Genomic DNA, 25,200 nt, shown 5'->3' with positions numbered 1-25,200 from the left:
AGGAGATCATGCTCTCACATCAGTACAGAGAGTTTATAATTTCTTATATATGTGCCCTATGCAGAAGAATCACATTTTATCAAGTCTCTTATTGATGGATATTTGGGCATTTCTGGTCTTTTGCTATTACAACTAATGCTGCCCTGAATACCTATGTTCAAGTATCATCTCACATATGAACAGAATATGTGTACATTAAATTTCCAGAAATGAAATTGGTGGTTCAAAAAGAAGATGTATTTGTAATTTTAATAGGCAATTGTCAAATCGTTTTCCATAAAGATTGTGCCATTTTGCATTCCCGGCTGTAATGCGGGAGAATGCAGTTACCTTACAACATTGCCAACACAAAAATAAAACTCTTGAGATTTTTTGGCATTTGGATGGGTAAAACATGGTACATGAGTATAGTTTTGATTTGCATTTTTCTTATGAGTGAGATTGAGCATCTTTTTATTTGAGTCATTCGCTTTTCCTCTTCTGTGAACCATTTCTAGGCTTGGTTCCAATTTTCTTTCTTTCTTTCTTTCTTTCTTTTCTTTCTTTTCTTTCTTTTCTTTCTTTTCTTTCTTTCTTTTCTTTCTTTTCTTTCTTTCTTTCTTTCTTTCTTTCTTTCTTTCTTTCTTTCTTTCTTTCTTTCTGTTGTTGGCCTTATTAATTTCTAGGAGTTCTTTGTGTAGTAGGGAGATTTGTGCTTTGCAGAATAAATTGAAAATCTTTTTCCACTTTGTTATTCATCTTTTAGTTATTTTAAGATTTCATTTATTTATTTTGGGGGAGGGGCAGAAGGAGAGGGAGAGAGAGAAACCCAAGCAAACTCTGCACTGAGCACAGAGCCTGACACAAGTCTCGATCCCACCACCCTGAGATCATGACCCAAGCCAAAATCAAGAGTTGGACGCTCAGCTCATTGAGCCACCCAGGTGCCCCTGTCATTCATCTTTTCACATGACTTTTTGTCATGCAGATGTTTTTCTTCATTGAATTCATTAATATTTTCATGGCTTCTAGAATTTGAGTCACAGCTAGGAAGGCTTTCTAGCTTGGATTACAGAGGGCTTGAGAGGAAGGACTCCCGTGAGAGTAGAGGGGGAGAGAAGCATGTGAGGTGAGCCCAGGTCCAGGCCAGGGCTGTATTTGACAGCAGCAGTGACATATATATATATATTTTAAAGATTTTTGGCAACTTATAATTAAATTAACCAGACTTGATTTCTGAAAACACTGAATCTGTGTTTTCTATCCATTCTTATTTCTCATATCCCAAACTTACTGGATTTCCTCCATGACTCTTGGCTTCAGTATTTCTCCACTTAGTCCTTTCTGTGACTGGTTCTTATGAGTCAGAAGATACTGGAGAATTATCTTATAATTAAAAAAAAAATAGAAAAAGAAGGAGGGAGTGTTATGAAATAAAAGGGACTTATGACACGTAGCCACATCTCTGGACCTTGCTTAGATCGTGATTCAGACAGCCAACTTTAAAACATTTTGGGGGGGATCCCTGGGTGGCGCAGCGGTTTGGCGCCTACCTTTGGCCCAGGGCGCGATCCTGGAGACCCGGGATCGAATCCCAGGTCAGGCTTCCGGTACATGGAGCCTGCTTCTCCCTCTGCCTGTGTCTCTGCCTCTCTCTCTCTCTGTGTGTGACTATCATAAATAAATAAAAAAAATTTTTTTAAAAATAAAAAAAAATAAAACATTTTGGGGACAGTTGGTATAATTTGAGTGTGGACTGGGTATTATTTTGTGTTTGGGCTTCATTATTTTGTTAGGCGAGATAATGGCATGCTGTTTATGCTCTTTTTTAAATAGACTTTATCAGTTAAAGATGTATACCAAAGTGTTGATGGGTAAAATGTTATGATAAGGGATTTACTTTAAAACATTCCAGGAAGAAGAATGGCAGTGGGGGGACAGGATGTAGATGTAACCGTATTGATAAAATATTGATCATTGTTGAAGCTAAGTGATGGATGATGGAGCTTAATATTCTTTTTTCTACTCTTTGTATAAGTTTTAATTTTCCATAATGAAAAGTTTAAAAGACTAAATGTAAAATTATCATATAATTATTGTAGAAGACTGAAAAAGAGACAAAAGCTCAAGAAAATAAAAAGAACGTGATTCCACCATCCAGACGTATCTGCTATTAATATCTATATCCTTCTAGTCCTTTCCCCATGTATAAATATATACATATACAATTTTTAAAAAAGAATATGGGGGATCCCTGGTGGCTCAGCGGTTTAGTGCGTGCCTTCGGCCTAGGGCATGATCCTGGAGTCCCGGGATCGAGTCCCATGTCAGGCTCCCTGCATGGAGCCTGCTTCTCCCTCTGCCTATGTCTCTGCCCCTCTCTCTCTCTGTCTCTCTCATGAATGAATAAATAAAATCTTAAAAACAAAACAAAAAAGAATATGGAGGTCATTCAGCATCTAAGATGTCTAAGCAGGTATGATAACCTTTCCATGAATATCATGCATAATGGTTCTCAACATCATGGTGGTTTCAAAGCATTTCGGTGTATAGATGTATCATGATTCATTTAACTATATCACTGCTATTAGACTTTTAGGTTGTTTCTTTTTTTTTTTAAGATTTTATTTATTTGAGAGAGAGAGAGACAGAGATAATGACAGAGAAAGCACAAGCAGGGAGGAGAAGGAGGAGCGGGCTTGCTGCTGAACAGGGAGCCCGACTTTCTGCGTTGGGTAATAATGTGATAAAAAACTCAGGACCTCTTACCACTCTGGGCTTGCAGAGACCGGGCTGTGGGGAACCCTGTCAACTGTCCCTAAAACCAAGAAAGCCGTGTTGAAGCCCCAAACCATTTGGACAATGGAGCATCCCGCCTTCAAGTCAAGTACAAGAGTGCTGGGGTACCGTGTGTGGCACTATGTTTAATGGGGGTGCTATGGGTTAACCTGTCCCTGCCACTCTCCTCCAGAAGAAAGATCTGCTGGAGTCCATGCAGGGAGCCCGAAATGGGACTCGATCCTGGGACTCCAGGATCACGCCCTGGGCTGAAGGCAGGGGCTAAACCGCTGAGCCACCCAGGGATCCCGAGAGCAGCTTTAATAAAGCCGGGGGTTTGTGGTCTTGCCAACTGCCTCGGTCTCCGCGTGCTCTGGGAAGGGGCACACACTCTTGAGCACGCCTTGCTCGAGAACATTACACATCAGTCACAGCGTGTCCATTCTGTGCGTTCCCCACGAAGAGGACGGTGTGTTCCGTGGTGTCAGGGAGAGTCAGACCCCACATGTGAGCTTTCCCTAATGACCTGCCTAACACCAGTGTAGGATGGAGGTCTTTTCAGTTGATCACTTCGTCCCTGAGGGTTCTAGAAGCCCTTGTGGTGGGGGGCGTGAGGGGCAGACTGGGCCTGAGCTCTTCTCACTGTGTGTGTGTGTGTGTGTGTGTGTTTTGCAGACACCAGCTGGAGACGCCAGGACATTACTCCCATCTGGCTGCATTCTATGAGGACAAGAAAGGGGTGCTCCATGCCGGTCCGGGGAGAGGTGGGAGCCTGCCCCCCGTCTACTGGTTGCCTTCCATCCACCGATACATGTACCCTGAGATGAAGGTAGGGCTGGCCACACGCTCACGTGGTCCTGGGCTCGTGTGTGCTACGGTGGCTATTGATTATTATTTTTTTAATTCATAAGGAATTTATGTCTTGGGCTCATGCCCAGAGTCTGACTTTGATAGGTTTCTGACCCAAACATTTGGATCCTTTTAAAACACAAGGCAACGATGTGCTTTCTAGACTCTGCTCTGACCATGGTGCAAAGCCATGTATGGTGACGTGAGGCAGGCCAGGTGTGGTGGGTCCCTAGCAGGGAAAAGGTGGATTTGATTCTGTTGTTGGCTTCAATATCTTAAAACCAGACACCAGAACTGAAAAGACGAAGAATTTAATGAATAGATACAATAGTTCATAGTTTTCATATTCCTGATATTCCTTTACTATGTGTTTTTTCTGAAGTACTTTGCCTGTGAACCTGGATGTGTTCGTTGACAGTTCACAAGCCTTAGGTGTCGGGAGGGTACAGAGAGGAGTATGAACGGGAAGCTCCTCCTCCTCCCTCCCCTGGAGGTGGTCACAAGATACTTCAGGGGATACAGGGCTCCCTGGTGGAGAAATCATGCCAGGGCTTTAAGGGAAAACTCTGGAAAGGCATCTTGGAAGAAGAGTTGGGTCCCTAAAGTATTTGTTTTAATTTTATTTTTTTATTTTTATTTATTTTTTTTAAGATTTTATTTATTTATTCATAGACACAGAGAGACAGAGGCAGAGACACAGGCAGAGGGAGAAGCAGGCTCCACGCAGGGAGCCCGACATGGGACTTGATCCCAGGTCTCCAGGATCACACCCCAGGCTGCAGGCGGTGCCAAACCGCTGCGCCACCAGGGCTGCCCTGTTTTAATTTTATTAAAGATTTTATTTGTTCATGAGAGGCAGAGACACAAGCAGAGGGAGAAGCAGGCTCCCTGCGGGGAGACTGATGCAGGACTCGATCCCAGGACCCCGGGATCATGACCTGAGCCAAAGGCAGATGCTCAACCCCTGAGCCACCCAGGGGTCCTGAGTCCCTGAAGTATTTGGCTGGGCGAGAGGTGAGGGATCCTAATTCCAGACTGAGGCAGGGCTCGTGGGACCACGGTCCGTCACCCTGCACCCCATCCTGCTAGCTAGTTATCTGTACCCGTTGCAGCATTTTTTAAAGTGAACGATCGTCTCATCCCTGTTTTCCACATGAACCAACGGAGGTCTGTAAAGGTTCGGTGACTTACGTAAGGCCTTACGGCTAGTAGGAGATAGGGCCAGGACTTAAACATAGGACCCGTGCCAAAGCCGGTGCTTGCCCCCCCACCCCCCGTGGAGATGTAGATGTGAGAAAGCACAAAGCAGGCTCATGGCACGTGAGCAGGCTACAGGCACAGCTCAGAGAGTTTGTGGGTTCGGCTCCAGACCTCCGCCGTAGAATGAATATTGCAGTAAAGTGAGTCCGGTGAAGTTTTTGGTTTCCCGGCGCCTACAAAAGTTATGTTTTCACAATGCTGTAGTTTAGTGAGTGTGCAATAACACTATGTCTAAAAAAAACCGCAATGTACATACCTTAATGAAACCCTGCTTTATTGCTAAAAAAAAAAAAAAAAAGCTGTCATCTGTGTTTTCAATGAGTCATAATCACTGATCACAGATGACCATAACAAATATAATAATAAAAAAAATTTAAAGATTAATTTATTTAGAGAGAACACGAATGGGAGGGGTGGAGGGAGAGGGAATCTCAAGCCAACTCCGCCCTGAGTGTGGAGCCCAACACGGGGCTTATCTCCCCTGCTCTGAGATCACGACCTGAGCTGAAGCCAAGAGTCAGATGCTCCACCGACTGCACCACCCAGGCACCCCAGGAACAATGAAAAATGTGAAATACTGTTAAGAGTTACTAAAATGTGACGCAGAGGTGCGAAGTGAGCAAGTGCCGTTGGAAAAATGGCACCAACGTACTTGCTCGGTGCAAGGCTGCCACAGACTTTCGATTTATAAAAAAATGCAGTATCTGCACAGCCCAGGCAAGTGCAGTGCAGTAAAACTAGGTCTGCCTGTAGGTTGACTGGGATTGAATTTCTATGTCAACTGACCAAGAGAGAAAAGATTGGGAAAATAGGTTGGAACCAAATCGTAGAGAACCGTAAATACTAGACCATGGAATCTGAACCCAAGAAGCACCAGTGGGGTCTTGCCAGGAAAACACAAACTATGTTAGATATTCCCAAGATACTTTGATACAGGAGATCCCTAATCTAGGCATTGGAAGGCTGAAGGAGCAAAAAGGGAGCAAGGAATCTAGATACTTGTAATTCTAGATGGTTACCACCTTCTATTAGTTATTTACTGCCGTGTCACAAATTACCCCCAAATCAGTGGTCTACAGTTGTTCAATTTATTATCTCACAGTTCCTGTGAGCTGGGAATTCAGGCATGCTTGGGCTAGTCCTCTGCTTCATGGTCTCCTATGAGTTATAGTCAAGGTATCAACCAGGGGTGAGGTCTCGTCGGAAGGCTTGACTGGGGAAGTAGCCACTTCCAAGCTTATGCAGTTGGGAGGGGGCTGGTTTCCTTGAGGGCTAGTGGACTAAGGCCTTCAGTTCCGCTGCCTCTTGGTGGTCCCCAGTCCATGGCCAGGTCGGTCTCTCTGACATGGCGACTTGCTTCATCGAAGTCAGCAAGTGAAAAAGTCTCCTAGCAAGATGGAAATCAAAATCCTCTGTAACCTAATGGGAAGTGACAGTCCTGCAGTGTTGCCATGTTCTGTTGGTTAAAGTGAGTTATTCCAGGGAAGGGATATTCCATGAGGCTGTAAATACCAAGCAGGGGGGATCGCTGAGGGCCCTCTTAGAGGCTGCCTGCTGTGTGCACCCTCCCAGGGCTGGGATAACACAGGGAGAGATGACTCTATCAAAACTGCGGGAGCTTGAGGGGCCCTGCACAGCCCTGCTCACATGTCTCAGGCCCCGTGCACCTGCTGATGCTGGCCCCTCTGGGGGGCGTGGCTCAGCTGGAGCTGGGGCTGCTGGGAGAAGCTGGAGGCTGGAATCAGAGGTGTCCTCTGCTGCTGGCAAAATACCAGCAGGAGTGAGCTCCTCCCTTCCTTCTGCCTTCTAATCACCAGTCATTGCATCCCCGAGGAGGAACAACCAGGAAGCCAGCTGGCACAGGAGTCCGGGAATGCAGCGCTGTGGCCTGCCCGGAGAGGCAATAATTAAGAAATGGTCAGAGGGTCATTAGGGCTCTTCTGGGTCTGTATTGACTGAACCTGCTCTTTCTCTCACCACTCCTAACTCTGACCCATTTTTTCCTTCCTTCTGAATCAGATTGCTGCTGGGCTGTCTCAAACCCACAGGGAGGTGACCAGCATCTGACCTGGGTGTCCCCGGATTCTCTCTCCAGTGAGGGAGGGACAGAGGGAGAGAAAGCAAAATTGCCTTCTGCCTTTGCTCCATCGAGGGCAGCTCATTAACTTACATGTCGACCTCTGGTTGATGCAAGGGGAAGGGTACTTTGACGGGTTGCAGATGGAAATGTGAATGGTCTTTCTTTTTAAAAAAACAATTTGTTAGTACTTATCAAAATTACACACGCTCTCTGCGGTAGCAGTCCCACTCCTTATATTCATTAACCCTCTATATTCATTAACCCCCAGAATATAATGTGTCTATTTAAGAATATTTAAAACAGCCTTGTATAGAGTGGTGGGGAATAGGAACGCCCCATATATTATATAATCATTATAAAAATTATAAATATTTTTATAGTCATTATATATTATACAGTTATTATAAATATTATAAATATCTTTATGTAGTCATATATTATACAGTAATAAATATTATAAATATTTTTATTTTTTATAAATATTTTTATAGTCATTATATATTATACAGTCATAAATATTATAAATATCTTTATATAGTCATATATTATACAGTAATAAATATTATAAATATTTTTATTTTTTATAAATATTTTAATAGTCATATATTATACAGTCATTATAAATATTATAAATATTTTTATTTTTATAAATATTTTTATAGTCATTATTATTATACAGTCATAAATATTATACATATTTTTACTTTTTATAAATATTTTTATACTGTCATATATTATACAGTCATTATAAATATAAATATTTTTATACAGTCATATTATACAGTCATTATAACTATTATAAATATTTTTATACAGTTATATATTATACAGTAATAAATATTAGGGATCCCTGGGTGGCGCAGCGGTTTGGCGCCCGCCTTTGGCCCGGGGCGCAATCCTGGAGACCCGGGATCGAATCCCACGTCGGGCTCCTGGTGCATGGAGTCTGCTTCTCCCTCTGCCTATGTCTCTGCCTCTCTCTCATTCTGTGTGACTATCATAAAAAAAAAAAAATTAAAAAAAATAAATACTATAAATATTTTTATTTTTATAAATATTTTTATAGTCATATACAGTCATTATAAATATTATAAATATTTTTATAGTTATATTATACAGTAATAAATATAAATATTTTTGTTTTTTATATTTTTATAGTCATATTATACAGTCATTATAAATATTATAAATATTTTTATTTTTTATAAATATTTCTATACAGTCATTATATATTATACAGTCATTATAAATAATGAATTAGTGCACACGTCGTTGACATGGAAGGTCTACCAGGAAGTGTCTTTGCGTGAGAATAGCAAAGTGCGGGAAACTGTATGTGATATGATCATGCACTTTTGGAAAATAATTACAGCCTCAGGTGTAGGTATAGATACACACGTATACATCAACGTGGGACAGTGTGTGGGTGTACGTTAGGCTGCTAATCCATGTATTACCTGGGGGTGAGGTAAGGAATGGAGGGATGGTGCTTATATGCACAAAAGAAGGGAAGGACCAGGAGAAAAGGACAGCACTCGAAACAGTGGCACATGTGACACGATTCCGCTGGTGGTTTATGGAATGTCACATGTATGTACATATAAAGAAAGTTCAGTGGAAACTTTCTCTTGAAACATAATATTTTGTAGACACAAGTTTTAAAAAAATGCATATATAGCTCAATGAATTTTTACAGAGTCAACACAACGTATGAAGGAAGGTTTAAAATAAAATTTTAAAGTCAGGGTTAGATCTGAGATGGTTGCAGAGACCAAAATCACTGACAGGGGAGGAAGGAAGGCTCGAGGCCTCTCTGAGGGGCTCTCACAGTGGCTGGTACATGCCCGCCTCCTCAGGAAGTGAGGATGTGGGGGAGAGAGCAGGGACTGAGCCCCAGGAGCGTGGAGGCCCCAAGGCTGGAGGGCAAGGGATGGAGGGGAGGCGAGGGATGGAGAGGATCCGAGGGAGTCCAGAGAGCCTGGAGTACCTGCCGTGGGAGGGGAAATGTGAAGGCAGGAGCTGCACGAGTAGGGAGGAGAGTGTCCTATAAAAGCTACAACAAAACAAGGCCCAGATGGAGGAAATGGATTTAGGTAGAAGCAGGAGAACCGTCTGTCATGTGGCTGCTTCCCGCATCGCCGTCAGCTAGTGGCAGTTCCCAGGAAGTGACAAGTTGTCTCTCGACACCGGGCCTTTGTACATGCTGGTGCTCTACCAAGAACACCATTGGTCCAGTTCATCCTTCATGTCCGAGCTGAGACACGCTGCCTCCAGGAAGGCCTCCTTGTCTCTCCGAGAATTGAGTGGGGCACCTCCTGGGCGCTCCTGCAGCCTCCGCTCTCTCCCATCACGGCCTCGGGCTGAGACGTGATGGCTTGTGCACCTGCTTCTCCCAGGAGGCTCTACGCTGTATGGGGGGCGGGTGCTGGGCCCTTCCATTCGTTGTGGATGGAGGCTGCTAGCACGGTGCTTGGTGCACAGTTGGATGGAGGCTGCTAGCACGGTGCTTGGTGCACAGTTGGCACGTGAGAAGTATTTCTTGTCTGAGCGCATCCGGGCATGAATGAATGAATGAGTAGGACTAGAATTAAGGGTTAATCACGTATTCTGGGATCCCAGGGCGCAGGCAATCTGGACAAAACCGTGCCAGGCCTGCATGCAGTAGAGCAACGCTGGAGGGAGGCAGGAGGCGGGGGTGGGGGGCGGGGGGGCCGGGCTCCCCTTCCTGTCTCTTGGCCTCCGGACTCGGGTGCAAGATTGGGATTGGAGGAGCCGGACGACGGCGGGTGGCTCCGCGCCTCCCCCGGAGATCTGGGAGGGATCCTCCCCTTTCTGCTGATGGGGGGCAAGGGGGAGGCACCCTGCGGGAGGACCCAGGGCTCCCAGCCAGCGAGCCCAGCGCAGCTTGGGGTGGGCGCCGCTCCTCTGGGGCTCTCGCCAGCGCCCCGGGGGGGGGGTGTGCGCACTAGTGCTTCTGACACACGAGCGTGGACGGGCCCTCCCCAAGCACTCCCCAGGGCCAGGGGTCCCCGTTCCAGCAGCTCCTGAGCGCTGAGCAGGTCATGTGTTCTCTTCCTCAGATGGTCCTAGAGCCGCGTGAGGGACGGGATGGTCCCCCTTCCGCAGGTCGGGGGGTGGACCCGAGGTGTTGGCCTGCTTTCCCGAGGCCCGATAGTGAGTGGCAGGGCCCATGGGAATCCAGCTTTTCTGGGGGCCCAGCTCCCAGACGCAGCCCTTGGGGGTGACAGGCTCCGTGGCCTTGGCAGGAGGGAAGAGCTGAGGCCCACGAGCGGCGGTTGTGGGGCCCGGGGGGTCCTCCTGCCCATAACCTGCGCGGACGCGCGGGCCCTGTGTACGTGGGAGCCCGCACTGCGTCCCTCCAGGGCTCAGTGATGCCTCGGGTTGAACGCTCTCGTCCAGGTGTTCGGTCACTACAGAAACTTTTCTTTAGGACTTTTCAAAAGTTCTGTTCTGCTTTGCTACCGGGGCGCTGGAGTACCTAAGGATCCCCAAAGTCAGACTTCATTTCACTGCACCAGGGGAGCTGCGTGGAGTATGGAAATCTGGTTTAAAGGGGAGACTTTATCTTTATTTTTTAAGATTGATTGATTGATTCATGAGAGACCCAGAGAGAGAGAGGCAGGCTCCATGCGGGGAGCCCGACGCGGGACTCGATCCCGGGACCCCGGGGTCACGCCCTGAGCCCAAGGCGGGCGCTCAACCCCTGAGCCACCCAGGCGTCCCTGAAGGGGAGACTTTAAAGTGAAAAATACCATTTTGTTGTGGAAGCAGCCATCCCTTAATGCATCTGTTGGTTGATCTCTGGAGCTTGGGGGGCAGGGGGTTGGGGTGGCGGGTTTAGCCCACAGCGGTACTGAAGAGTTTTTCCGCATTTTTTATTTTTTTAATCTTTTAAATTCTATTATTTATTTGTTTGTTTATTTATTTATTTATTTATTTATTTATTTATTTATTTATTTTTATTGTTTTGTTTTTTCACAGTTTTTAACAGGCTCGTGTCATCTTCCCCTTTTTTCCAGATCACACACCCAGCTGGCTGCATGTCTCAGTTTATCAAGTTCTTTGGAGAACAGATCCTCATCCTTTGGAAATTTGCCTTACTTCGAAAGCGCATTTTGATATTTTCTCCCCCTCCTGTGGGTGTCGTGTGCTATAGAGGTAGGTAGCAGCCACAGCCGGGGTTTCTTTCCTAAGTCTCCTGGAGCAGAAACTGCCCAAGTCTTTGCATTGTTGACCAAGTTCAGAAGACTTTGGGCCGTCCCAGGAGGAGCCTGCGTTTTCAGCCTGGGAGTGCCAGGGGTGGACGTGGATTCTAGAATGTGGGCCCCGGCGGGGCACAAGGTGGCTCAGGGGTGCGGCCGGAGGCTGGTGAGAGCGCGTAGACAGGGAGGGAGGATGGATTCTGATACATTGAGGAGGTACACCTGGCGAACGTTGGCGTGTGATTGGGTCGTAAGGGTTTTTTTTTTTAATTTAAAAAAAATTTTTTTATTGGAGTTCAATTTGCCAACATATAGCTGTAAGGGTTTTTTTTTTTTTTTTTTTTTTTTTTAAGATTTTATTTGTTCATGAGAGAGACAGAGAGAGAGGCAGACACAGGGGAGCCTGATGCGGGACTCGATCCCAGGACCCCATGATCACGCCCTGGGCCCAAGGCAGGCGCTCAGCCACTGAGCCACCCAGGTGTTCCCGGGTTGTGAGGTTCTGATGTGTGCGAGGTGGTGGACGTGGGGTCCAGGATGACCAGGATGGTGGGGCCACCAGGTGGGGGTCGCGGAGGAGCCAGGGGGGAGTGACAGCCTTGACGGCGTGTACGGGGTGAACACCAGGCTCTGGTGGGGTGGGGTCGGGGCCTTGGGGGAAAGCTGCCTGGAGGTAGACTTGAGCACGGCCTGGCCGTGACCTGGGGGGGTGGCGTCCCTCGTCCCTCGGGGAGAGTGCGAGGGAGGGGAGGTGATGCAGCCCCAGGACGGGAAGCAGCAAATGGGGAGGACAGATGCGGACCTGGGGGACCTGGGGGACCTGGGGCGGCCGGGAGGAGGGAGGGAACCGGGCGAGGCGGGAGCTATGAGCAAGGCCTAGGACGAGGGGGGGGCGGGAGACGGGGACCGTGGGAGGCACCTGGGATCGGATGCTGCCGCGAGGCCCGAGAGGCTCGCACCTATCCCCTGGGCCAGAGCCCGCTGGGGACTCAGGGTGGGCCGGCCGAGCGCAGAGGCTCCAGGGCGTCCCTGGAGGGGACTGTCCGGGCGGGGCGGGCAGCGGGCGACGAGGGAGGACAGAGGCCGGCCCGCCCCTCCCGTCCCCAGTGTACTGCTGCTGCTGTCTGGCCAACGTGTCCCTGCCTGGCATCGGGGGCACCATTCCCGAGTCCAAGCCCTTCTTCTACGTGAACGTGGCCGACATCGAGAGCCTGGAGGTAGAGGTGTCCTACGTGGCCTGTGAGTACGGGGCCCGCCCCGCGTCCCCCGGACAGCCCTGCCTCCGGCTCCCCAGGCCCCCCGCTTCCCCCGGGGGTCGGGCTGGTGCCTCCGGGGCGGCTTCCAGGTTCCCATGCCCTGAACTCGGGTGTCCCAGGCACCACCGAGAAGATCTTCGAGGAGAAGCGGGAACTGTATGACGTGTACGTGGACAACCAGAACGTGAGGACGCACCACGACCACCTGCAGCCCCTGCTGAAGATCAACAGCGCCGACCGCGAGAAGTACCGGCGGCTCAACGAGCAGAGGTGGGAGCCGGGGTGCGGGGCGCGGGGAGCGGTGGCCCCGGGAGCCAGGGAGGCCTGCAGGTGGCGGGCCGGGCTCCTGGCAGCTTGTCCTGCTTACTGGGCTGGCGGGGCGTGGGGCTGCCTTCCTGCCAGGCGCTTTGGGGCCTCTGACGCCCAAGGAAGAGCACCGCGAGCACGGCCTTGACCGCGGGCTGCTCCCCGGGCTTGCTCCATGGGCTGCTCCCCGGGCTCCCTCCCTGGTTCTGCTCCCGGGTCCTGCTCCAGGCCTTGCTCCCCGGGCTTCCTCCCTGGGCCTGCTCCCCGGGCTGCTCCCCAGGCTTGCTCCAGGCCTTGCTCCAGGCCTTGCTCCAGGGGCTTCCTCCCCGGGCCTGCTCCCCTAACTCTCAGTAATGTGGCTGTGCTGTGGAATAAATGATATCATTTGCCATCAGCAGCGAAAAAAGTAACATCATCACCTGATTGCTGGGCAGTTAAGCACGATGGCCACTTGCCTGGGGTCACACAGGGCCTGGCCCGTGGGAGGGCCTCCGCGCCCTGTGCATTCCTTTTCTGTCCGCCTCTCCCTGCGCGAGGGCTGGTGGGGTGCTGGGGATGCTCCTCCCGGCAGGGGGCCCAGCAGGTGCCCGGCCACCACCTGGCCGGGGGGGGGGGGGGGGGGGGGGGGGGGGGGGGGGTCCTGCAGCGGCACCAGAGCGTGATGGGGCCTCCTCCACCACAGGCAGATGCTGCTGTACTCCCAGGAGGTGGAAGAAGACTACAACCCGTGCGAGGAGGACCTCTTTGTGCTGTAAGTCAGCCCGGGCCCCAGCCCCTCGGGCCTCCAGCCCTCCCCCGTCACCCGCGGCAGCCCGGGGACACTGAGCGGGACCCCGTACGGAGTCCACCAGGAGCCCTGAGATGCCGCTGGGGGCCACCAGAGGAGTTGAGGGAAGCAGCAGAGGTTAAGAGCACCAGGAGCCCTGTTTCTTCCCGTTGAGCATTACCTCCGACGTCCGCTGTGTGGACGCGTGTGTCCTTCGGGCCTCAAGGGCTCGGCCTCCATTGCCCCGTGCAAGTCAAGCCCTTCCTTGCATCCAGTGTTACGGGTTAAATCAGACATTTTCACTTTTGAACCTAGCGAGAGGCGGAGGTCAGGGCAGGAGCCGTGGTCCCGACACCTCGGGGTGTCGCTCTCCTTTCCGAGCAGGAGCAGCCGTGTGAAGCGGCGCCAGCAGGGAGGGCAGGGCCGGACTCGAAGCAGAAATGGGTCCTCCAGCTTCTGGGGTCCACCAGCTTCCTGGGGGGTGCTCCGTCGCCGTGTCCTGGGTGGGGGCCGGGAAGGGCACCTGCAGCTCCAACTGCGGGGGACTCAGGGGTCGGAAACTAAAGGTTGACATTTCGACAAAAGCGTGACACTCTCCAAGTGCACTCGCCCGTGCCTACCCGGTGTTGACGGGGAACAGAGAGCCCACGGCCTGGGCAAGGTCTGACACCCCCCACTGTCTCTGAAATTCCTGGGCATTTAGAGCTGCTTCGGGCACTGGGTGTCTTTGCTGCGACTGAGCCCTGTGGAGTATGGCTAAAAAGTTGAGAGACTGTTCATGCCTTTCCTCAATATGACGCTTCTGTAGTACCTACTGTAAATTAAATCATGTTCTGTGTATCATCTGTCCCCCAACCACCACCAAAAAAAAAAAAAAAAAAAGACTAATCAAAGGAAAACAAATACCCAAGGATAATGGGAATCTTTGGTAGTATTGGTGGCCACAGCTAGGCTTAGGCTTCTGTGTCCTCGTTGACCCCTCCCTCCTAGCCCCGCTGGCTGAGGAGTGTCCCCGTGCCTGCCCCTGCTCCCTGGGTTCCACTGTGGTGGCTCAGGCTGGGGGCAGTTGGCTTCAGGGCCCTGCTCTGTCCCCACGAAGGCTCGCCCCTGCTGCTGGCTCCAGTGGCCTGGCCGTGACTCTGAAGGTGAATTTTAGTTTCTCATATTAAGTCTTGACGTCAGAGAACTACATTATCAGGGTTGGATTTGGGGGGGGTTTCTTGGTTTTGTTTTTTCTTTCTCTTCCCTTATGACTAAGAAATGTAGGAACACCGCGAATGGGAACATGGTACGTATAGTAACCTTAACGCAGGAAGGCTGGTCTTTGGCAGGCAGGCCGTTGCTCGTTCAGAGACTTTGCTAATCGTGCTTGATTAATGTCCATAGTTTTGCTAAACTGGGTATCAGTTTAATAACCCTTGAACTTTGATCCTATTTCCTTATTTTCAGAAAGGTTTCTGGTTTTGAAACCATTTGAAAGCATATTAAAGGGATGTAGTTTTGGTTTTTTGTGTGTGGATTATTTGGTGACTTTTTTCTTTTCTGCCCTCTGGCACCCCGCCTCCCCTTCCCTGTGTCTTGTGAATGCAGGTTTTTCCTCGAGCAAAACAACCGGATATTTCAGACTTTGTTGGAGGTGTCTGCCAGTCAAGATAAAACTCTGACCGCTGAGCATGCCCGCGGCATGGGTCTAGACCCCCAAGGAGACCGGAGCTTTCTGATGGACCTGCTGGAGGCCTATGGCATCGACGTCATGTTGGTCATTGACAACCCCTGTTGCCCGTAGGAAGAGTGAGCCGAGGCTGGTGAGCCGCTCTCACCTGGGGATTTCACACTGGGCCCCAGAAGAACTCATTTTTTATTAAGTTGATGCAAAGGATTATGGTTTATACTTTCCAACAAATGTGATTTTTGCAATCTCCTTTCGTCCCTTCCTCCCTAGTGGTGAGATGAGACTACCTTGGTTTTGTGTCCTGCTTTGGTACGATGTTGGAATCTACCACTTTCTCCCAGAACTGCCGCCTGGTTTGGTTGTCAGAGCCGAGTTTTTCCTCTCCATATTGAGTGACTTGAGGGAACGTGGTGGAGGCCATATATCACTAGGAGCAGGCCGAGCTCTGGAAATACTGGGTGGACTGTTGAGAAAGTCTCTGATTTTCCATCCCTTGAGGTACTCGAGACTGAGAGAACTGTCCGGAGTGGCCTTGGATGTGCACCTCCTGAAGGTGGAAGCTAGACCTCCTGACCCTTCAGGGTTTTTATCCGTTCTGGGAGTCCAGTGTTGAGGTCAGATCTCTTCTCCTGTTCAGTAGGGCAGATCTGCGTCTTCTCTGTTCATGTGAGTAGAGCCCTCGAAGAGGAACAAAAGGATGTTTCTCTCACTAAATGTGAACCTCTCTCGGCACAGAATGACAGGAAGAGGCTTCTCTTACCAGCCAGCTGGAAACTAAAATTGTAGAATGAAGCCTTGAGAGTTTCCTCAGAGTAGATTAGCGGCCACTCAGTGTGATACTCCTCCTCTCTCCAAATCCCCCTCCTCTAGGGATGGCCCTGGACCTTGCAAGCAAATTCACTTTACCGTTTAGTTTCCTTTAAGGGCTAACTATTCTCTTGGAAGTAATTTAGGTATTTTTAAAGAGTAACGTTGGTTGCCACCAAAGGTGTAGAGCAGTTGGGGTTCAAACAGGATGGAGAAGATGTTTCTCCACCCGAGAATGTGTCCTCCGGACACGTTGCTAGCAGGGCTTCTGGATCAAAAGGGATTCAGTGGATGCCGTAATCGAGCAAGGATCTGAGCTGGTTACTCAAGAGTTTAGAGCAAGACTCTACCAATTTGGAGGCTTCACAAGTTTCTCTTGGGCAGAGATGACATTCCCTGAGCTCAGTAATTGGGGCCAGAGACTAACACATTTGTCAGCGAATTTGACAGTGCCTTCACCTAGGGAAGTGGTTGGAATCCCTGAGGGTCAGGGGGAGTCTGCCCGTATTCCCCTCACACGTTTTGGTCTGGGACGACTCCCGTGGGGCCCTGCTGCTGCTTCTCTTCTGGGCATTCCAGGGGTGCCAACTTAGAGGAGATGGTAGTTGTTTGAAGCCGGCTTTCGCACGCAGAGCTTAGGTCTTTTGGGACAGAGTTTCCAATTTTGACTCGGGCTCCTGGGTTACTGGTGACAATTTGTTCCCTTTCGACCTTCTTGCCTGGCTGTGTCGTTGGCCTCGCCACATATCCATGTCTGTGACCGGGTTCCAGCCACGCAAAGAAATAACTTTCGGATGGATGGATCACATGTCCTATCTCAAGACTAGCTTTTTAGGGTTCACTGCTTTATTCAGAAATATTTCACTGTAGCTCCTTGATGCAGGATTCAAGACTAAAGAAATTCACATGTAAAAAATGCAAACGCATATTGGTTCATCAAAGTAACCTCTTTTATGTAAATATATAGGGAAGTTCGGGCATTGACACATAAACTGTACAACTACTACACTTCTCTCCTCTGCAGTGTGGGTTTACCATCGTGTCGGTAATACATGTGTTTACATAAGAAGCTTCGCCACCTCTTTCCTTGAAGAGCAATGTTGTCTGGTCTCTGGGGAAGGAGCGGCCTTTCTGACCTGGGTCATGGCAGTGCTGTCTGAAGGCTCAAGGTTTGCGTAGTTAGGGGCTGGTCTGCCCGAAGCAGGGGTAGGGGTGGCGGGAAGGGTCACGTTCTCTCGGTGGACATAGGTCCTCTTCCTCAGGACTTGAGGGCGTTGTTGGTTGTTGGAAGGGGACTTCTGCGCCCGTGCCCTTCTGCACGTGAATGCCCGTGTGTGTGGAATTGCAACTCCAAGTTCACAGGTGCTCATGTAAAGGTCATAAGGTGAAAGCGAGGTTCCAGTATTTTCCTTTGAATGCTGGGTGGGGCTCCAGGCTCCTTTCAGCTCGTGGCTCTAACAGGCTGGCGGCCACGTGGCCTCCTGTGCGGTCCCCTCGCATTCGTGCAGAGCAGGGGGCGTGTGGAGGGGAGTGTGCAGGTGAGCCTGGGCTCCGCCGACCCCCACACAGAACTCCCCCACCCACCCTGTAGCCCTTTTCAGAGAGAACTCAAGGATTCAGTCCTTCCCCTGCCAGCTTCCTTAGGGGCCGGAAATCCAGCATGCCCCCCGGCTCTGTACTCCCCTTTGTCACTGTCCACCCTCCCCTGAGTATTTCTTGCCTGGATTGTGATATGGAGCCTCCAGTTTCTGAGCTCACCTTTCGAAGACTGACTTTGGACCTGACTCTGCTCCCATCCCTCTCCTCCCCGCCAGTACGTCCAGGTTGCAGCTGCACCCGGCATCATTTGCTGCCCCTTCGCTAAGAGGGGAACTGGTGCAAGGTATACCTGGAAGGACTCCTGCAGTAACAGCAGAAGCTAGAAGCCACACAGACCTGCTTTCGAGTCCTTGTTGAAAGATTTCCTTAAAACCTTTCTACTTCTGTTCAGAAGACCTGGGCCAGCATCTTCGTTCCTGCCTTGTAGGGTCCATCAGGTCTGGAGCAGCAGGGATGATTACCGCAGACTCCTGAAGCAGGGCTGGGAGCCTGGGGCCGGGGAGCGACCCTCCTGGACTGTTGAACCTCATCCCCTCCCCTGCCTCAGCTGGCTTGGCCCTTCCAAGAATTTGAAGCCTGATCTGATGCCAAGCTGTGAGCCACATGCTCCTCTGGAAACACTGCTGACCTGAGACACCTGGGCTGCTCTCATTCCTGAATCAAGTCATCAGAGAAAAGCCAGGTGGAAGGATTCCCAATGGGGCCAAGCAAGAATCCGGGCCTGGGGTTTATTGAAGTCCAGCAAATTGCGACTAAGGCCTATTAAAGTGGTTTTTTTTTTTTTCAGTTCTGCAGGCTTGGCAGACGCTAATATTCAGCCTTGGAGAAAATGTCCAGCTGTGCTCAGGCTTAGGATTCTTTCTTCAGGAAGAGTCAGAAATGGTAGGATTTATCTCCTACGAGAGCCAAAAGTATGGGCCAATTTGTTTAGAATTAGCTAGGGCTTTAATGAGGCATGGAGCAGGCCCTAGGCCTGGGGTGGATCCGTTCCGGTGTGCCCCCCGGGGCCACGCACCGTCCTCAGGACTGCCATGGATTGGAAGGCACTGGCTGTCCAGCATGGCAGCTTCCTCCGTTTGGCCAGGGAATGGGTGCCGAATTCATTGATAATGATAGAAATAAATTAGCCCAGAACTTGCATCTGTAACGTACCTTGTTTTGTTCCACGTGAAAATCAAGATGAGAATTTTAAGTATAGCACAGGGCACAGGCCGTTCTAAATGCCACCCGTGTGGACTGACGTATCCGCGTAACCACCTGGCATTTTAGCTAGAAGACAAAGGTAAAGATAAATTAAATCCTAGCTGAGTCGGGTGTTTTTCATTCTGGTGGCTAGGAGGATAAACTTGCTATTTGTCTTGATACACTGAAAGCCCTTCCAACGCAATAAAAAGATGAGATGATTCACCTTTAAACTGAGGCCTTTCGGGAACCTTCTGTAAAGGGCAGTCATGAATTAAACTTTTAATGGGAGGACAACAACCTTCTGGGAAGAGGCAGGGACCTCAGGGAACTTTTTTTTCCCCCTCCTTTTTTTTTTCTAAAACCGTATAGCCCAGGGAATGGTTGAGACGCTTTCTCCAAGTCCCCATATGGATCACACTTGCAGAGATGAGGGAGGAGGAGCTGAAAAAATTAAAAGGCCACAGTCAGCTTGATAGTGAACTTTGCTCCGTAGGATATTGGTTCTGAAATAGGCAAGAAAGGCAACCCGAGACCAACGCATCACGCAGGGGCTTCCGCCTCGCCGTCTGGTTCCTTGCCAGCAGGCCGGGAACCTGTGAGGTCCAGCCCGAGGATCTTCCCACCGCCCTTCTCAGCCCTGCTTCAGGCCCTGTGGTGAGGCTCCTGCGAATGCGACCTGTCCCTTCTCATTCCAGGAAAACCCTTTTCTGATTCAGGTAGGGGACGGCGAGGAGTCCGGAGCTCCTCTTACTCCTGAGCCGTGGATTTTTTAGTGTTCCGTTGTGAGATGAATATACCTCTGTTCCCAGGAGCTGCTAAGAGTGTTGGGAGAAAGGCCAACTGTGAATTAAGTTAATGTTTTTCTTATAAGAAATGGGAGTTTATTTTTCTATCGATACTACTGTGTGATGGAGTGTGCAGATGTTGAGATGGAAGGACATTTCAAAACTATAATCCTTGAAGAAATGCCAAGTTGTGTAATCTGGAAGCAACCGAGACTCCATAGAAAAGTTTTGTTTTCGAGTGTGAATAAGGAGACGGTGCTGCGGTCTTAACCGCACTCTCTAGGAGATGAACGTGACGGTCCTGAGGCGGATGACACAGTCCCTGACCTTAGGGAAAATTCCCGTACAAAGCGTGTAAACGTGATAATGCTGATTAGTGAGCTGCTTACTGGAGCGGTGTGATTTTATAACCTGGCACTTTAATTCTTTTCTGGAGCTGGAATACAGGGGCAGTTGGATGAAACTGCACATTTAGAAAGGAAGTAAGAGTTTTTCTAGTGCTTATAAATGATAATAGAGAAATAAGGCCCTCTTTATTCTAGAAGCTCAGCATCCCATGGCCTGTTAGTGGTAACATAGCCTAAATTCAGAAAATTTATTTACTTACCATGGTAGAAGGATGGGCGTGAATTACGTTTGTTGTAGAATGCCGGTTTACTAACGATACATTTACTCTGCTGAGGACAGTTGGGGGACACGGGTAGGTTAGGGCCTTAGAAATTAGCCTGGGATGATCCACAACGGTGGTCACTGAATTAGCTGGTAGCAAATATAGTTCATTGACGTTGGAGTGAAAACTTCCTTTGGCCAAATCAAGAGAAGATAAAAGTCGACAAAAATATTTAAGGCAGCATTAGGAATAGTTTGTGTAGAGTGCCCACAAAGACCAGACTTACAGAGGGTGTCGATTCTGTGCTTTTGGACAGACTGGGTAGGAGACTCTAGGGGTCAGAGTAGAGGAAAGCAAAATTAACCTCTTATTTACCCAAGCTTGTTGTCTAAATTTTTTTTTATAGGTCTGGGAAATAAACCTTTTCTGAAAAAGGAATAGTTTGTAGGCTTGGAAAAATGGTTTCCTATTTTTCCCCCGTTAGGATCAGCATAGCCGCCCCCGTCGCCTTAAGTGTCAAATCCCTATTTTGATTAACACCCCAGCATAAGAGTTATAGCAATAAGAGACACTGAATCTATTTTTGTTTAAATTCTTTACCTCATAGTATGAAATTAATTAGTAAGACAGTTGATAAATTTTACCCTGAATACTAGTGCATATAGGTATGTTGTTCCGTTTTGAATGGTAATGATTTTAATGGCCTAAAGAAAGCTGGGGTTAATCCTGGAGCTAGGAGTAAATGTTTAATGGATTTTGTTCTGTGGTACAAATAACATCCGTGTATATCATATCTGTATATATCTGAACCAAGCTGTGTGCAGAGGTTGATATAACTATATTTACAGAATACAATTTTTACAATTAAAATTCACATTTTAACATGAACATGTGTGTGCAGTGGTCTTTCACCAGTCTGAGAAGTGTGCTTTATGGGAGGAAGGAGAGGGTGGCCCCATGTTGGAGCACAAACAACAGAGCGACCTAGCGAGTCTGGGACCTGCCCTCCTACAGGCCATGGTCTGTCTGCATAAACCACCTCGAGGTAATGGGAACCAGAGCTCGGAGTAACCGTGCCATCCAGGATGGCCGGGACTGTGCACACAGCCACACATGGAAGTTTCATTTCATTTTTAACTTTTTGGGCAGTTCTTTTAGGGCAGTACAGGGGTAAATTCCTACCGTCATGGGCTCTTGTGTTCAAAGCCAGGTTCCTCCTTTCCCAGGTACGTGACTGACCATATGATATCACCTTCCTAGGGCTGGGGTGAGAGCTGAACTCTTGCTTCTGTAAAGAAAGCACTGGCATATGGTGACTACAGCTGTGTGCACAAGCCAGCCCTGGTGCTAAGCAAACAGCTCTCATGCTAGAAAACATCTGCTGGGTTTTTATTAGAAATAATCTTAGCTTTTGAGTAAAGCCTTCCTAAAGTCTTGTGCATCCAGGAGGTGGGGGACTCAGGGTGTCCTCGACCCCTCCGCAGTCCCAGCCTGGCCAACAAGGTGCTCTCAGAGCTGCACTGCTGGGTGTCCTTCATGCGGATGGTGTGCGCCAGGACTGTGCCAAGGACAAGGCCATAAACAATATGGAAACCATGTTCTTGCAGGAAATAGCTTGAATCAAGAAAGAATTCCCACCGGGGATTAGATTTCAAAAGGAATTAAAAATATTAATCTATTAAACATCACTGGACGGCTCAGAATCGCTAAGAAAACCCACATGCTGGTAGCCAGCCAATCACCGAGGAAGAGAGCCAGCTTCCGCGCTGGTCCTTTACATTCTATCCAAAACCCAAGATGGTTTAGGACCCTCCTGGCTCCTACAGAAACTTTCCCTCCTCCCCTCTGTGGGTGCTCCTTCTACTGCAGGTTGGAACCCACCTACTTTTGGTGGGCAAAGCACAGCTTTTGACCCCACTCTGAAGAATATAGAGCTTAACAGGTAAGCCTTGTTTTTTGTGATCTTCCTTCATTGGCCTTTTGTAGCTGCTTCATAATGCTTTCAAGCATTGGTCTTCACTCTCCAAGGGATTCACGGGCACAGGGAGACGGACTGTCCTAAAACCCATCTGCCTGGGGATGAGCCTGTGGCCAAGGCATCGCTTCCTACTTACCCCCTTTATCCCCCACGCTTCCTCTTTATGAAAAGGTGCACATCTCCTCGCTTCCAGGCATTGCTGCTGGAGTATAGAACCCTCAGGGGCACCAAACCCTGGAAAATCCTGACGGTAGTAGTAAAAGTGAATGGTTATAAAGCCCGGCTTACAAATCATTAGCGAATCAGGTAGTTTCTGGCTCTCTTGCTTTCAACAAACTAAAAGAAGATATAATTAAGCTGTTACTGTGGTAGATTACTAACGTTTGATCTGGAATTCCAAAGGAATTCAAAGAAGACATTAGAATTCTTTGTCGTCTAATTTAGGGGTTTAGAACTATCAGAAACGCAACAAGGAATATAAATGACGTTGAGTCCTGTTCTCAGCTGTAAACAATGTGTTCTTGAACTCATTAAAGAGCATTCTAATAAATGTTAATTTTTAATTATCAAAAATTGGCAGTATTGTTTATCAGTTGTATTTCAGTAATTACCTCAGTACAGGATTAACTTATAAATGGAAATAATTTTTTAGTGTTATATTTTTTTGTTGGCAAGAAAATAAGGCAAGTGATAAAATTTCAGGCATGAAAATAGATCACATTGTGATAGCATTCTTTGCTGAAAGTGGAATGGAAATACCAAAGAACCTATTTGTTTATTTTTGTAAATGGAGGATAAGTGTCAAATTTCTATACATTTAAATTGAACCAAGTATGTTTAAAAGAGTGATATAACAGTTTTATTTTAAAATAATATTTACATGACACAAGGAAAGACATACTTTGGCAACATCTTATGTTGATATCTAGAAAGTGAGGGGATACATGATCTTTCAAAATCCTTTTCGGGGGGGGGGTGCATGAGCAGAAGAGGGAGTGGTATGCTGTACAACACTGGCAGGTGACGCTGGGGGCACCTCCTGGAGTAGAAGCACCTGGGGGAGGGTGCCTGCTTTTATTTTTTCTTTTAGAAATGGAGATTCCTGGGCCCTGTCCCCAGGCCGAGTGACTAGGTTTGGGGTGAACCCCAAGTCCGTTGTCAACATGCACCCAGGTGCTTCTCATGCAAACCAATACTTAAGCGCTACTTTAAAAAATAATACAAACTGGCCTTTTATAGTTTTTCAGCCCGGGCTGAAGACGGAAACGCCGCGCGTGTCTTTAGGATGGAGGGTGAACTGCCAACAAGCTAAATTTGCGTCCGAGCCCAGAAAGTCACTGCACCAATGGGGAAGCCTGGAAAGAGGACGGAGGTGCGGAGGGCGGGCAAGGCGCTGAAGTCCCAGGAGGGCGCAGGGACAAAACCGGGGTGAGGCCGGGGAGGCCCTCTCGCAGCCAAGGGCATGGGGGCCTCTCCCAGACCTGCCTGGAAAACCACGGTAGACGAGGGGTGAGGGTGACGGCGGAGGCTGCACATGCTCTGGGGGGGCTGTGGGGGGGAGTACTTGCCACGGAGGTCCCCTGGGATCCTGCGACAACGGCAGACAGGGCAGGCTGCGCCTGCTGGTCCCACCGAGGCCTAAAGTGCAGGGTGGGGGCGGCCAGCTCACTGGGCCGCGCCAGGCAGCACCTGTTCCCTCTTCCTCGGGTCGCAGAAGAACTGCAGCTTCCGGGGGAGCAGCTTCACCTCCACCGGCATCGCCTCATACTCCTCGCTGTCGATGCTGAAAGAGCCCCCTGTTCCCTGTGGAGGAGAGGGGAGTGGACCACTCACTCCAGCCATGGGCTGCCGCGGTCCTGCCCCTGGACAACCCCCTCCTCCTCAGGCCTGATCCTGCTGCTCTTTTTTTTTTTTAAAGTCTGGTGCTGCTTCTGCAACTAATCCCAATTCTCCCATCCTTTTTTTTTTTTTTTTTTTTTGCGGGGGGCAGGGGGCTTCTATCACCTCCCAGAATATTCTGGGATTTGAGAAAGGCTAGAATTTAAAAATATTTACTAAATGACAGGGGTCCTCCCACGTCTTTCAGGAACATATGATGTTCTAGGACCTTCTGAGCCCTTCTCTTAGGAAAGCCATGATGTCCACTCACTTATTTTCATGGTTCTTCTTTAGGACTTGCATAGTAGCTTGATACCTCAAATATGGCAACATTAATGGTACAGACTCTATAAAACCTTCTGTAATTCATGCATTTAGTTCAACATTTGCTATGTTCAAACTACGGTGCCACCCACTGTGGGGGAGAGCTTCCGTTTTACCTACAATCCTTTCTGAATACCTTGGATAATGGCCCCAAGTCTGCAGAAGCCGTCTGTGGCAGCTCTTTCCTGAGGCAGGGCGCACAGAATAACTATATAATTTAATTTAGATTATACTCCTAACATTTTCCCCACTTATATAGGTTATTCTAAGTGTGGCATTTCATAATACAGAAAACTCAATGCCATCCCCAAGATTTTCCAGATCCTTTATAAAAAAGGAAAAAGTGAATGTAGGATCCACTGAGTACCTGCCAACTAGAGAATTCCCTGTGTCATAACATAGCAACCTCTATGTAATGTACATTCAGAAAAATAGAGGCTCAGGAGATGTAAAGATCACTTTAGAGAATCGTGGCTTAAAAACACTTGAAATCTTCAGGAGTCCCCTGCTTAGCCCCTGACTCAGAAGGGGGTCCTCTCATCTTTTCAAGTATTCCTCACCATCACCCAGAGCCTGGCCGAGGGCGCGGCCCATACCGGGCAACCAAATGAGGGTCTGTTCCTCAAAAGGAAGATGGACCAAGAAAGAACCTGAAGCTGTGGGACGGGAACCCCTGCTCACCTCAGGAAGCAGCAAAGTGCACTGGCTGGCCTGGAGACACTCGGTGCCGGCCGCACGCAGCTCGGGGTCCCTCACCTTTTTGCTTCTGTGGGTACAGGAAAAAGCACATTTGGACACCAAGGCTGGCAACTCATTCAATTGCAAGAGCACAGCAAGTTCTTTTGTTAGATTAAATAGACGAGCT

General features: G+C 48.8%; 2 protein-coding genes across 4 annotated transcripts in view; one reads left to right on the top strand and one right to left on the bottom strand.

Annotated features, from left to right (window-relative positions):
- Positions 1–21,129, top strand: part of DENND11 (DENN domain containing 11) — a 47,086-nt gene extending 25,957 nt beyond the window's left edge. Inside the window, exons 4-9 of one of the 2 annotated variants that reach the window (XM_055335357.1) lie at positions 3,433–3,586; positions 10,987–11,125; positions 12,277–12,408; positions 12,545–12,695; positions 13,414–13,482; positions 15,088–21,129. In XM_055335357.1, the coding sequence (XP_055191332.1) occupies positions 3,433–3,586; positions 10,987–11,125; positions 12,277–12,408; positions 12,545–12,695; positions 13,414–13,482; positions 15,088–15,283 (841 nt within the window). In that variant the 3' untranslated portion in view covers positions 15,284–21,129. The remainder of the gene's footprint in view (positions 1–3,432; positions 3,587–10,986; positions 11,126–12,276; positions 12,409–12,544; positions 12,696–13,413; positions 13,483–15,087) is intronic. The other variant, XM_055335358.1, reaches the window with a different exon arrangement.
- Positions 21,130–22,965: 1,836 nt separating this feature from the next.
- AGK (acylglycerol kinase) overlaps positions 22,966–25,200 on the bottom strand; it is a 75,804-nt gene continuing 73,569 nt past the window's right edge. For both annotated transcript variants that reach the window (XM_055335326.1, XM_055335327.1), the window contains exons 15-16: positions 25,017–25,101; positions 22,966–23,936 (exon numbers count right to left, since the gene is read on the bottom strand). In XM_055335326.1, the coding sequence (XP_055191301.1) occupies positions 23,799–23,936; positions 25,017–25,101 (223 nt within the window). In that variant the 3' untranslated portion in view covers positions 22,966–23,798. The remainder of the gene's footprint in view (positions 23,937–25,016; positions 25,102–25,200) is intronic.

Source organism: Nyctereutes procyonoides, unplaced genomic scaffold (assembly GCF_905146905.1).
Source record: "Nyctereutes procyonoides isolate TBG_1078 unplaced genomic scaffold, NYPRO_anot_genome, whole genome shotgun sequence".
Taxonomy (NCBI): domain Eukaryota; kingdom Metazoa; phylum Chordata; class Mammalia; order Carnivora; family Canidae; genus Nyctereutes; species Nyctereutes procyonoides.
Note: the sequence above shows the minus strand (reverse complement) of the source record. Positions and strands in the feature narration are given on the sequence as shown.